The sequence below is a fragment of the Rhinolophus ferrumequinum genome, chromosome 2, assembly GCF_004115265.2.
Source record: "Rhinolophus ferrumequinum isolate MPI-CBG mRhiFer1 chromosome 2, mRhiFer1_v1.p, whole genome shotgun sequence".
NCBI classification, from domain to species: Eukaryota; Metazoa; Chordata; class Mammalia; order Chiroptera; family Rhinolophidae; genus Rhinolophus; species Rhinolophus ferrumequinum.
Window position 1 is genome coordinate 2,049,913 of NC_046285.1, and position 14,748 is coordinate 2,064,660.

At 33.4% G+C, this 14,748-nt stretch overlaps 1 protein-coding gene and 1 non-coding gene across 7 annotated transcripts in view; both read left to right on the forward strand.

Annotated features, from left to right (window-relative positions):
* Positions 1-14,748, forward strand: part of TRPC1 (transient receptor potential cation channel subfamily C member 1) — a 64,864-nt gene that overhangs the window by 29,802 nt on the left and 20,314 nt on the right. For 5 of the 6 annotated variants that reach the window (XM_033125469.1, XM_033125485.1, XM_033125476.1 and 2 more), the window contains 3 exons: positions 4,997-5,128; positions 8,022-8,217; positions 10,554-10,890. In XM_033125469.1, the coding sequence (XP_032981360.1) occupies positions 4,997-5,128; positions 8,022-8,217; positions 10,554-10,890 (665 nt within the window). The remainder of the gene's footprint in view (positions 1-4,996; positions 5,129-8,021; positions 8,218-10,553; positions 10,891-14,748) is intronic. The other variant, XM_033125494.1, reaches the window with a different exon arrangement.
* LOC117014843 (U6 spliceosomal RNA) lies at positions 10,328-10,434 on the forward strand. Its single transcript, XR_004421623.1, has one exon. It is a non-coding gene; the product is annotated as a U6 spliceosomal RNA (small nuclear RNA).

Below are 14,748 nucleotides of genomic sequence, written 5' to 3' on the forward strand. Positions count from 1 at the left end.
GGTCTCCCTAATGGGACAAGTGTCCATCGGATACCCTGCAAAATCTTTACAACATTATTGATTACATTCCCCAAATTGACTTTCATATCCCTGTGGCAATCTTGTGGTTACTGGCTGTGCTTTCTAATCCCCTCATATTCCTCCTTATCCCCACTCCCACCCCCATCTAGCAACCCTCAGTTTTTCCTCTATGTCTCTGAGACTGTTTCTAATTAGTTCATTCACTTATTCTTTTCTTTAGATTCCACATATAAGTGAGATCATATGGTATTTGTCTTTCTCTGTCTGACGTATTTCACTTAACATAATGTTCTCTAGGTCCATCCATATTTTTGCAAGTGGTAAGATTTCCTTCTTCTTTATGGTTGCGTAACATTCCATTTTATAAATGTACCACAGTTTCTTAATCCAATTGTCTACCGATGGGCATTTCGATTGTTTCCATGTCTTGGCTATTGTGTATAGTTGTTGCCTGTTTTTTAACTGGGTTGTTTGTTTTCTTATTGTTGAGTTTTAAGAGTTCTTTGTATATTTTTATGTAACAGTACTTTATCAGGTAGGTATTTTGCAAACATTTTCTCCTAGCCTGTGGTTTGTCTGCTCAATTTTTTTGATTTGTGGTTTACTTTAAAGTGTGTTGTACTTTCACACATTTGAGGATTTTCCAGACTTTTTGCTACTGGTGATTCTAATTTAATTCTGTTGTGATTGAAGAATATACTGTATTTTTTAAATAACAGCTTTATTGAGATATAATTCACATGCCATAAAATTCATCCTTTTATGATATTCACAAAGTTATGCACTGATCATCATTAATGAATTGCAGAACATTTTTATCACTTCATGAAGAAACCGCATACCCATTAGCAGTCATTCTTCCAGCCCCAGGAATCCACTAAATTTACTTTCTGTTCTTACGGATTTGCCTGTTCTAGATATTTCATATAACTAGTATCTTTCAGGTTCTTACTGGTCATTTGTATATCTTCTTTGGAGATAATGTCTATTCAAATCTCTTTTGCAGTTTTTAATTGGTTATGTGTTTTTTTGCTGAATTGTAGGTGTTATTTATATATTCTGGATACAAGTCTCTCATCAGGTATATGATATGCAAATATTTTTTTCCCATCCTATTAGTTTTTAAACAATTTTTAAAATTGTACGTTGAAGCACAAAAGTTTTAAATTTTGATGGAGTCCAGTTATCTCTTTTTTGGTATCATAGCTAAGAAAACATTGCTTTATTTGGAGAATGTACTTTGTATGATTTCATTCTTTTTTTAATGTATTAAGACTAGTTCTGTGGCCTCACATGTGGTCTAATGTGGAGAACATTCTATGTACTTTTGAAATAATATGTATTCTGTTGTTTTAAGGTGAGTATGCCAGAAATTTCAGTTTGATCATATGTGTATTGTTTTATAGTGTTTGAGTCATCCTTGTCCCTACTGGTTTTCTGTCTATGTGTTCTATCAGTTCCTGGAGATGAATATTAGATCTCAGAATGTATGAGAATGTATAATGTGTCCTTGTAAGATGGAGTGTCCTATAGATAGATATCTGTTACACCTAGTTGGTTGGTTAATGGTGTCGTTCAGTTCTTCCATTTCCTTGTTGATCTTCTGTCTAGTTGTTCTATCCATAATTGAAAGTGGGGTATTGAGGTCTTTAACTCTCATTGTTCAGTTATCAATTTCTCCATTTCTGTCAATTTTTCTTCGTGTATTTTGGTGCTCTCTTTTTAGTTCCATACATGTTTATAATTGTTATATTTTCCTGATGGATAGACCCATTTAGCATTATAAAATGTCCCTTTTTATTGCTAGTAACTTTTTTTTGTTTTAAATCTGATATTATAGCTACCCCAGCTTTCCTGTGGTTGCTCTTTGCGTGATAGATCTTTTTCCAGACTTTTACTTTCAATCTGTTTGTGTCTTTGAATCCAAAGTGTGTCTCTTACAGACAACATATAGTTGGATTATGTTTTGTTTAATCTAGTCTGACAACCTCTGCCTTTTGATTGGATTGTTTAAGCCATTCACATTTAATGGTATTGATATAATTGTATGCACATATGTCATTTTTCTTTTTGTTTTCTATATGTCTCATGTCTCTTGTTTCTCTATTCCTTTATTAGTGCTTTCTTTCGCATTGAATATATATTTTCTAATGTAGCATTTTAATTTCATTAATGAATTTTCTAGGGTTTCTTTTTTTTCTGGTTGTCCCAGGGCTTACCATATACATCTTATCAGAATCAGCTTCAGATTTATACTGGCTTAATTCTAAAATTATATAGAATGTTACTCCTGTACATCTAGCTGTATTCTCTTTTCCTTTCTTTAATGACATAACTGTTATAATATTACATCTATTAATGTTGCAAACCCAACAATGTATTGTTATACTTATTACTTTACTGTCTGTCATCATTTCCTGAGCCTATTACAGCTTTAATTCCACTCACCTACTTTATACTATTATTGGCAAATATATTAAATGTGCAAGTATATTACATTTTTCTGTGTTATAGGCCAAACAATACATTACATATAGATATCTATAGATATATATCATTATATAATTGCCTTTTTTAATAATTGCTTTTTAAATCAGTGAAGAGATGAATGGAAAAAATATGCATTTATAGTGTCCTTTATAATTACATAATTAATTTTACTGTGTTCTTTGTTCATGTGGACTTGAATTACCATCACTTGCTTTCAGCCTGAGGAACTTCCTTTAGTATTTCTTGTAAGACGGGTCTGCTAACAACATATTCTTTCAGTTTTTGTTTACTAGGTAAATTTCTTATTTTGCCTTAATTTTTGAATAGTAGCTTTGCTGGATATAGGATTTGGGGTTGACAGGTTTTGGGTTTTTTTTCTTGCTTTTTTTTTTTTTTTTGAGCGCTCTGAATATATTATCCCATTGCCTTCTGGCCCGTATTGTTTCTGCTGAGAATTTAGCTGTTAGTCTTATGAGGTTCCCTTGTAAGTGACTTATCTTTTTTCTCTTGTTGCTTTTAAGGTTTTTCTCCTTGTCTTTTACTTTTAGCATACTTGCCATGTTTGTGGGTCTCTATTTGGACTTTGTTGAGTTTCTTGGATGTGCAGGTTTATTGTTTTTCAATAAATTTGGTAAGATTTTAGCCATTTTTCAAAAATATTTTTTTTTTCCATTCTCTTCTCTCTTGGTACTCCCCTTACGAGTATATTGTTATACTTAATAGTATTCCACTTCTCTGAATTTCTGTTCATTTTTTTGAGCGCTTTGTTCTTCTCTTTGTTTTTTGGCTTACATAATCTCTACTTTTGTATTAAGTAAGACATGAAACTTGTAAGGTAAATAAGGACTATTTCAATAAGCTTGTTTAAATAAAAATTTTAAACTTCCATATAGAAAAACTTCACTGTAAACAAAGTACAAAAGGCAAACAATAAACTGGGAAAAAGTATTTAAGATACTTTTGACTAGACAGAGGGCTAATTTCTTTGATATGTAAAAAAGATTTTACAAATTGATTTTTAAAAAAGATTTAAAAATCACCAGAAAAATAGGTTAATGAAAATGAGCAGGCAATTCACAGAAGAAGTATAAATAGATAGTAAACATGAAAGGATGCTTATGCTTCTAAAGAAATTCAAAGTAAAATAACTCTAAAATTCCATTTTTCATCTGTTAGCATGGCAAAGTGTTAATGAAGATGTGGGAGGAAGCAAGCTCTCCTTATTAGTGCTTTGGAAATAGGCATCAAAATTTAAAATACACATGCCATTTTTATCTAGGAATTCTAAGTGTGTAAAGGATATATGAACTAAACAATATTCATTGCTGCATTATTTATAGAAGTAAAACATTAGAGGCAGCTTAAATTTCCATTAATGGAGATCCGGTGGACCACCATAAAATGGAAAACCATCTAATTTTCAGAAATAATGAGATGACTCTATATGTAGTGACATACAAAGAGTTGTCCCTTTACATAGTATGTCTGATTATGTTTCTGTGTGAATAGAAGATATCAGGAAGGATATTCACAGTTCTCTGAAATGTAACTATCTTTGAGGAGTAGAATTAATGGAAGGAAGAGAATTGGGGAGCATCTGTTTCTAAACTGCTTCCTTTTTTAATAACAAGCATGTGTTAAATTTATATTTGAAAGAAAAATATACGTTATGTAATATCTACCAAATTTAGAAATTAAGAATTATATATTTATAAATGTAAGCATTATAGCAAAATTTTTCTGGTTTGGTTTCTGTTCAGATATTTAATATGAACATTAATTAGTTTACAGAAGATAAAGGGACTACTCTGGTAGCTAGAGATAATGAATAAATGCATGGTTTCATTCTTAAGATTTGAAACATCTTTAAAATAAAATAACCTGGTTGAATGAGTCACGTGATATGTGTGTGTGTGTGTGTGTGTGTGTGTGTGTGTGTGTGTATACGTACATGGCATTATAGCATATTAAAGTGATCTTATCACTGGGGGAAGAAAAATTTAATAATCATCCACATCATAAGAACATATTTCATTTAAAATAATATTGGATTCAGGAATAGAAAAATTTTAAATTGCATTGAAGAATACAAAATTTTGAATATGAAAAGAAATAAAACAGTTATGAATTATGAATATGAAAAGAATAAAACAGAAGCAATAGATATAAAATGTTTCAATATTTATATCTCAAATTTATTTGTTTTCTTATCTATTTATTTATTTATTTATTTAGACTTTTTATAAGAGTTTATTTGAGTCAAACTGATGACATGTGCCAGGGAGCGAGATCTCAAATGCTTTCTGAAAATATTTTTAAAGTCTTTTTATTCAGGTTATCTTGTAATAAGTATATTATATTGGCTTTATTTTCTTCTGATTTCATGATACTATAATTTTAAATTTATGAAAATTGTGGATTACAAGTACTAATCATATGTGTATAATACTTTTATTTCATATTGTGGAATCAAATTTTATCACAGGTTTCGTCTTGATATATATCGTTGTTTGGCCAGTCCAGCTCTAATAATGTTAACAGAGGAGGATCCCATACTGAGAGCATTTGAACTTAGTGCTGATTTAAAAGAACTAAGCCTTGTGGAGGTGGAATTCAGGTGGGAATGAATGGAAATTATGAATTATATCTTTTTTTTAAAAAAAAAATAAAACCTTTTCAGCTTTAGTTTTTTCACAGGCCAAATTATAATTTATATTTATTTACATTTGATCCAAGATGACCAGACCTTATTGCCACCTACTTGGGATTTCCTTCTCCCTCAGTGGAATAGACCCTGGTTCTTCTTAGGTCACTCCTTCCTGTCTGCCCTCTGCCCTTAAATCCCTGCTGGGGCAGTGTGAAGATTAGTTTGGGGCGGGGGAGATGGCCTAGAGCAAGAGCAGACTTATTATAACTGCTCTCTGTACAACCCCCCTCCCATTCCCACATTCCATAATCATCCTTGGAGCGTGATGCTTCATAACTTTCAGAAGTGTATGGAATACTTTATGTATGTCAGGGATCTTTCACACACACAGACTCATTCCCTTTTCGCTGTTCGGTGAGAGTTTCTATTAGGAGAAACATAACGTGTAGACATAAGAATAAAATGCTACTGGTCAAGAGGGATGAATACCGCGTCTGAGTTTTCTTCTGAAACTAACAGTTAAGTGTAATTCTGGCACTTTGTATACCCAAAGAATCACTGTTATCGTCTTCCCTTAAAGAAGTAAGCTGGAGGGGAAAAAAGACTTTAGAAAAAGCAGGTATTAAACTATTGATTTAAACATTAAAAATCCTTAGAAAACTACATTTGGTCAACTTGAGCAAAAGCTTTGAGACTTTCCCTTATAAAAGTACCCTGGGGCCCTCCAAAGGAGGAGGAAGTGATCAAGATGGAAAGAGAACTGACTCTGGGTGGTGAACACACAATGTGATATATAGATGATGTGTTACAGAATTGTACACTTGAAACCTATGTAACTTTGCTAACAATTATCACCCCAATAAACTTTAACTTAAAAAAAAAAGATTTCCTGCCAGTCCCAGCTGTGCGGTCTCAGGGTTGGGGGACACCTGATCCTACCTCTTCTTTCATGTCCAGCTGATGTGGGAGCCTCATGTCTTATGTTGCACTCCTCCAGTGCCTTGCTAAGACTGGGAAAATTCATATTTCTCCCTGGGAGGGCAGAAAGAAGCCCGTGATTTTCTTTTGCCTTTATAGCAGTACATAGTGTGTTCTTGATAGCTGTGAGTTCTAGAAACTTTTTTAAACTACTTATAAGTTTTCCAGTTTGTAATCACTGTATTTTAATTTGGGCAAATTAAAATTTTTTTAAACTTGAAATGACAGAGTCTTGGATGAACATGGTGAAAATGTAACTTGTTGCTACTTTTAACTATTAGCACACGAGGCTGTTAATAAATTATTCCTTTAAATATGAAGAATTTTCTATTATAATCTTATAATTGGAGTTCTGAGTTACCATATAAAATAAAGTTTCTAGAACTCACAGCTATCAAGAACACAGCTATCAAGAATACCATCTAAAATAGAATTCATTCAAAGCCTTTCAAAAAGGATTTGAAGCAACTGCTATGGTTATATCGTAATCATAGAATAATAAAGTTAGATTTGGAAGTTACCACAGAATCCATTTCTAGGACCCCTTGTTTTTAGGCAGGGATGTGATCGCGTAGGTTAGATGTCTTACACCAGCATCTAACTAGGAACAGAGTGGACACTGAAAGTAAGAGCAGTAAGTAAGAGCAGAAAGTAAGGAAGTAAGAGCAGAAAGTAAGGAACACAGGATTCCTTGTGTCTAGTCGGCTACATTTCCATCGAAACTGTACAGCTATTTATTAGTTTTTCAGTAATCTATTAGAGATTAAGCAAATATAAAATGTATTAATTTTACCTTTGAATCTAGTGGTCTTACAGTATTTATCTTCTGAAAATGAAATATCTTTGTAATAATATACACTTTTGAAGAATGTTCCCATCTGCAGTTAGTTCCTAGACTAAGAAGCAGGTAACACTTCATTTGTTAAAGAAATACAGCTATTTATTCTTAGGTATTTTGGTTACGTAGGAAACCAAAGAATGGATGAGAAAAATGTTAGCGTCTACGAAAGAGCTATTAATTCTTTGAGTTATATTTTTATGCAGCCAGTTCATGGAAAACCCCATTGTATAGGAAAATTAATTAATGGGAAATCTTCCTATTTTCCCTTTAAAAAAAATTCAATAAAAAATTATTTTCTGAGGTCCAATTGACTGATAATTATTTCTAACTTTATTGTTATTACATTCAATCATATATTTTATGTAATTGATATTTTTGAAAAGAGTTATCCACTAAAACTTTTTTGTTTCTCACAAATTGATTTAGGCCTGCCTTTAACAAGAATTAAATCTTAAGTTTCAAAGAACAGTGATTCTGAAAGAGAATTCTTTACTAGGCATGTTACAGTATCTTTTTTCTAAGATGTATTTTGTTCAAATGAACACTTTAAAAGTGAATCGAAATACTATTTTAAGATTAGAAGTAGCATAAACATATTGAAGACTATTATTAAAAAAACTTTTAGTTAAAAACTATGTAATAATATTTATTGGATAGCGTTAAGATATTATCATCAATTGCTTAGATAAGTAATATAAAAGGAAGTTTTCTACCAAACTTATAGAGAATAAGGGCAAAGGAGTTAAGTGAAAAACTGGTTGATAAATATTATCAGAATTTCTAGGAAATCAGTATATATAAGGAAATACTGTGCTCGTATAAGATTATCGGTGTGAACACAGAACATAATTGTGTTACAGTTTTCTCCAAAGCTGTGGAGAATTAATGCACCAGTAGGTTCTTTTGATGTCAGCACAGGATGACTTCAGATTTTGTGTATCACTGTCGGAACTAAAATATTGCTGAGTAGGCATTTTCTAATGCAAATAGCTTAAATAGAAAATGGAAGTGACATTTCTAATAATCCACCGTTGCATTTTGCAGGAGTGATTATGAGGAACTAGCCCGGCAGTGTAAAATGTTTGCTAAAGATTTGCTTGCACAAGCCCGGAATTCACGTGAATTGGAAGTCATTCTAAACCATACATCTAGTGATGAGCCCCTGGACAAACGGGGATTACTAGAAGAAAGAATGAATTTGAGTCGTCTCAAGCTTGCTATCAAATATAACCAAAAGGAGGTATGAGGTTTTCTGTGATATTTTTAAGTTATTTCCTCCACGGTAGTCTGATGTCTTTGGAGCAGCACATCTAGCTTGAGATTCTAGTTCTGCTTCAGGAAAACTGTGTCCCTGGGAAAGTTACTGAATTTGTCTGGACTTAATTTTAAGAATTAAATCAGGATACACATATATTTAAAGAGTTTAGTATAATGAGTACTAGCATCAAGTGTTCAGTGGTGGTTGCTATTATTTTTAACAATTAATATTGTAATAGGGATATTAATTTAATCTTTTTACAAAATAGTGGCTATGCAGATAAGATCTGATGTCATCAGTAACTTCATAATGAAGTTTCCATCTTGCGTTTTGTCTATCATAGTTTGTTTTCTATATCTGGAAATAATAGCTCCGTCTATAGTAATAGTACCTTTTTGTTTAAAAATAGAGTATCCGATATTATGTTTCCTTGTTGTTATTTGTTCACTTGTTGTGTAATGTCAAGTCAGAGAGGCTCATGACGTGATAATGGAGTCGAATCTGGCTCTCCTGGCGTCATCATATTGTAGCTAAATACAGTCTGTAGAGTGAGAAGCCTTGAAGGCTGAGCCGAGCCTGCATGAAACCTGGGCTTCCTCACAGCAAGGCGGCCTCAGGGGAGCAGGACGTCTCACATGGCACTCTAGGGCTCCTACAGCAAGTGGTCCTCAGAGTGGGAGCTGCACGGCCTTTTACGACTGACCTTTAGAAGTTACATAGCATCACTTCTTCCAGAACCTACTGGTTAAAGCAATCATAAGCTTATTGAATGGAAACACAGGGCACACTGATAGTCCACTTCTTAAAGAGTATCCAAAAAATTGTGTCTACGTTTTAAATCCACGACAGACTTAGAAATTTTCCAATTGCACATTCAGCATTAATGTTAATGGAATCATCTTTATATAAAGGATGGCAAAGACAGCTAACTGTCCTGAGATTGTTTGGATATTTGGGGGAGGGGTAAAACCACTAAGTTTGGGACGCTACTACACTGGGGAATTGATTGGAGGAAAGGCTATTTCTCTTTCCATTATTTCATCTTGAAGGACAAATTAAGATTCCCTCAGAACACCTGAATTTGAGCAGAATAAAGAATGAAGTGCCAGAAAAAAGTATAGCATATTAAGAAATTTCTTGATAAGCACAATAAACAACAACAGAAACAACAATAGTTTTTTACTATAGTGTTGTATTCTACAAATTACATTCTACAAATTATATTGATTTCAGGATAAATCATTTGGAAACAGAAGAGTGATCAAATATTATTCAGATACCTGAATGATACTGTGATCACTTACGCTTTACTTTGCAGTTTCATACCTGATCACATCATTATGTCCAGTTATCAGAATCCTTACATTAACTTCACAGCGTGAGCATCTATACGTATTGGGAAAATACTGCTTCTTGGAATTTGTAAACCAAGCAGCTTTGTAAACTTTGGTAAATTAATTTATGTATTTGAACTAGAATGTCCTTCTTCTCTGGGAATATCTTTCCTTTTCTTCTCACACAGAATTCAGTTGTAAGCAGATTTAAGAGTATCTTTAGTGCATTTTAAATTCTCAGTGTTCTTATGCATCACAAATATGTCTGATGTTCATACTTTGATTGCTTTTCTATAATTGCTTTGCTCTCTTGGCATCTTGGTTTCTTATAACTGAGATCGTTAGTTTTGTAGACTAAAGTCTTTTTTTGTGGACTGTGTTTGTTAACTTTGAAATTTCACAAACATTATTATGAGTCTTTATAAATTGAATGTTGAAAAATGGCAAAGTAGGCTCGTGATGGTCACTGATACTCAGTAGTGCCTGCTCTGAACCAGGCACTGTTCTAGCAGCTTTACATTCAATCCTATAACAAGTTTATGAAGTAGATACTATTATTCCCATTTTACAGAAAGGAAATTCGAGGCTTAGAGAAGTTTAAAAACTTACTTAGGATATTTAACTAGTGGCAAAGCCTGGATTTGAGTCTAGGTAATCCAGCTCCAGAGTCTATGCTCTTAACCTTTATACTCTTTATTACATGTAAGAAAGAAAAAAAAGCTCTGTGGACTGTCTAAAATTGATTTTAAACTATTATTGTGCTCACTTTGGCAGCACATGTGCTAAAACTGGTACAATACAGAGAGGATTAGCCTGGCCTCTGCACGAAGATGATACGCAAATGCGTGAAGCATTCCCTATTTTTTAGAAAAATAAAAGAAACAGTGTTATTAAAACTGTGAATATCAGTTAAATAATGGTATTATCAGATACTATTCACAGGTTTTATTTTACATTTCTCTGTCTGTGTGTGCTCCTTCTCAGTTTGTTTCCCAGTCTAACTGCCAGCAGTTCCTGAACACTGTTTGGTTTGGACAGATGTCAGGTTACCGACGGAAGCCCACCTGTAAGAAGATAATAACTGTTTTAACAGTTGGCATCTTTTGGCCAGTGTTGTCACTGTGCTATTTGATAGCTCCCAAGTCTCAGTTTGGCAGAATCATTCATACACCTTTTATGAAATTTATTATCCATGGAGCATCATATTTCACATTCCTGCTGTTACTAAACCTATACTCTCTTGTCTACAATGAGGATAAGAAAAACACAATGGGGCCAGCCCTCGAAAGAATAGACTATCTTCTCATACTGTGGATTATTGGTAAGTATCAAGTTCGTTTGAAAGGTTTTGCCTTTATTTGGCCTATTCATTCTCCCTTGCTTGGTGGCGTCATAAATATCTGTGTTCACTTTGTAATTTTACACTGTTTACACAGCAGGAATTTGAACACTTCCATGATCATTGAAGACTGAACTAACATTTTTGTAAAGATAATGTTCCTGAACTCGATGATAAGGAAGCAGAGACCTTATTTATTATTTTACCTAATTATGTGGAAGTACAGTGGTTTTATTCTCGGTCTCTGAAATTGTTCATGATTGTTAGAAAAACAAATTTTTCTCATGGATGCTTTTTTGATATAAGAGATTGAACCTATTCTCAGATACTTTGAAATGTAATATATTTTATATTCAGTTGCATTTTAAGAGTTAACTATTTTGCTTTCTTATATCATTAGTTTTCCTTTTAAGAACCAGTGAACTATTGTAGCTACATATTCCCTGGTGACTCACTCTAAATCAGTTCTTCGTAATGATAGCTAGATCTCTTGAGAAATTACAGGTTTTTAAAAAATACATAAGACATCTTACTTTCTGAAAATTGCTTTTTATAAGTATTATGCTGTATAATAAATATTTTAAATGACCTTCTGCTGCCCTTGCCCTTTTTTGGTGGCAGGGAAGGTGAGGAGTTCAGGTATAATCGCATTGTCTTTTGATGGGCTTTTAATGACAGCTCCTTTGTTTCCCTCTGGATCTTCAACTTGTTTTTAGCCTGAGCATTTCCCACTTATCTTTCTATTTGCTATGGGGTAAAAAGGTATTGAAATTTAGTCTTCAGTGGTATAAGGCACTGATCGATTACTATGTTCTGGATTGTTTCAATTAAATAATTTGAGATGAGTTAATATAAAATGTTCACCTTTAGTTCTTCAGCTTTAAAAAGAATTTGTGTATTTTGGGATTTTTAGTTTTATTTGGGAATTAGTTAATTTCAAGTAACTTGATTTTAATGTGTTTTACTTTTAGCTGTTTGCAATCCATGATGCATTAATGTTTAAAATTAGGTAGATAACTCTATCTACATAAAATGATACACATCTGAACTCTAGTTTAAAGAGAATTAAATAATTTCTTCTTGTTAACATTTCTTGTGTTTCTGCCATTTTATCTAAAATTTAATAGTTTAGGAAATAATTTGTACTTTATCATAGATAGTTGCAAATTGCATTGTTGTAGGTGTTCCCAATGTGAAAATTGTTTATACTATTATTTGAATAGGTTAAAAAATATTAGGCTGAAAGGAATCTCTAAGAAGCACTTTCCCTCTATTTATTTAAACTTCTGAAAGATTGTTGTGTATACCTTAGTCACAAAGAAAGGAAATTTTATATTGTTTATTTATAACCTATTGTTTAAATGCTAGTGAGGAAGAAATAATATTTTCTTTGTTTTGCAAATAAAATTCAATTTACCCAAGTCTGTATAGAAATCAAATTAAAGTTATATTTCTTAGCAGTGAGGAAGAACTCATTGAACTCAGAGTCGTAACCACTCTTTGGACAGCATAAATATGCTGCTGTCATTGAATTTCACAAAAATGGTAAAACTACGGCTATTCCTTTTCATTATGATGGCCGTGTTTTCAAAAACATTATTGAACACACACACACACACACACACACACGATATGATTGATTTTCTAACCATAGTCTGCCTCAGTAGAAGAGTGCAATGTGAGTTAAGCCAGTAAAATTCCTGGAATAATTTTACTTTTCTCAGCACAGCTTTATACCACTTAGATCTGAATAATCCTTGCCAAGGACATCTCCTAAGCCTGTTACGTGATTGGATCACTCTGGCATCCTTCAATGTGTAGATCTGAATGTGCTCTCAGTGAACATTTAGGAACCATTTGCCTGCTGTTTAAAGGCACTCCTTCAACTTATTATTTCATGCAGTGAGCACAGTGACTTTTGACTCATGATGACTGACTTCTATACGTTTGTTTGTTTCCTTAGTCCTCCAGAAAAAAGTAGGGCTACATTATAAAAAGCAAGGTAGGAAAAAGGAAGCAATGTGTTGATGAATTGCGCAGAATATTAACGGTATCCTTTGACTTAATATTTTACTATTAGAATATAACAGAACAACTATAAAAACATATTTTAAAAAATGTTGTATACCTACTTTGTTCACATACAAGAAGAAACATATAAGGCCCAACACTCACAGAGCTTATGGTCTAATTAAGGCAAAAAAAAAAAAAAAAGGAACAACACAATAACTTGAGAATCACACATATAAAGTTTAAAATCTCAAATGCGTTAAGTGCTGGTAAGTAAAGGCCGTGGAGTTAGGAGAATAAGCATATTTATAAGGTCATTTTACCTAGTCAAGGAGACTGGAAAGGCTATCTTGAGGAAGTGATAAATGAGCTAAGATCTGATGGATAAATAGGAATCAACTAGCAGAGTTGGAAGAGGGAAGGATTCCAAGCTGATAGAAAAGAGATCCCATGGCAAGAGGAAGCATGGTACCCAGGGGGCATGAGTGAAGGCTGGAGCGAGGAGAGCAAGATGAAGCTGTAAAAACAGGCGGGCAGCCTGCAGGCTACGTTAAGTGATTTTGGCTTTGTACTAAGAACAGTGGGAAACCATTGAAGTTTCTGGGTGAGTGACATGATCAGATTTGCCTTTTGAAAGCTCATTCTGGCTATAGTGTGGAGAATGGGTTAGAAAGAGAGGGCTGTGGCAAGAGTAAATGGAGGGAGGCCGTAGGAGGCTGTTGCCGTAATCCAGAGAAAGGTGATGCTGACTCGGACTTAGGGTGGTTGTGACAGAAAAAGAGAAGGGAACAGATTCGAGAGATAGTTACAAAGTAAAGCCCATAGGACATGGAAATACATATTATGTGGGAGGTGAAGGAGAGGGAGATTATTAAACAACATAGGTAGATTGGAAGAGTGATAGGTTTGGGGATTTGTGAGAGGATAGATCCTGAGTGGTTATGGATCTGCTGAAATTGAAAAGGCTTCAAGGTACCCGAAGGAGATGTCAGTCAGGCAAATTGGATATCATAGTTGGGGCTCAAGAGGAAGTCTAAGCTTGAGTTGACAATGTATGAATAAACTGTGGGCATTGATGAGACACTTGAGAAAGTATAAAATGAGAAGAGGAGAGGACCTAGGAGCAAGCCTTGAGGAATCCCAAAATGATGGGATTACGGCTCACTAATGTTAGTTACTAATTCTAAAAAACAAAAACAAAAAGGACCCTAAGGTATAGTACATGTTTATGTAAGGATTGCATTGCTTATAATAGTTTCAAATTATTTTGTTTTTCCAGTGCAATTCAGAAATATGAAATACGCCAACTGTATTAGCTTTATTTTTGGTGTGGGATATTGCACAGATGCTGCAACTTACTTTTCGTGTGTCTGCCTTTTTTGATCAGAAATCTTCTCCAATTAATGTTGTAATTTTTGCCGAGTTCCCTTTAGATGTAATTTTCGTTTTACAGAAATAAAACACATTTCTGTAAGCATCTTTTTTGGTTTAATGTTTTAGTGTCACAGTGTTTTAAGTTAATAAAATGTAGGCAATTTTGTTTAACATTTTTGGATAGTTTTTAATCTGTTTATCTTATTTTTATTATTTTTTATCCCCCCCTCCCAGTACCCCTCCTTATCTGTTCATTTTAAATAGAAACTCATCCAAGTGGAATCTTTTGAAGTTTTCCCTATCAGATCTGCAAATACTTTTAAATGTTTTTCTTCATAAAATGTGGATGCTGTGTAATTAAGATGTTATCAACAGTTTTTCAAGAATGCTCCATGTGTTTCTCAGGGGAATTACTCTGTGTCTGGTAAAGCAGAGAATGATTCTGATTGACTTAAC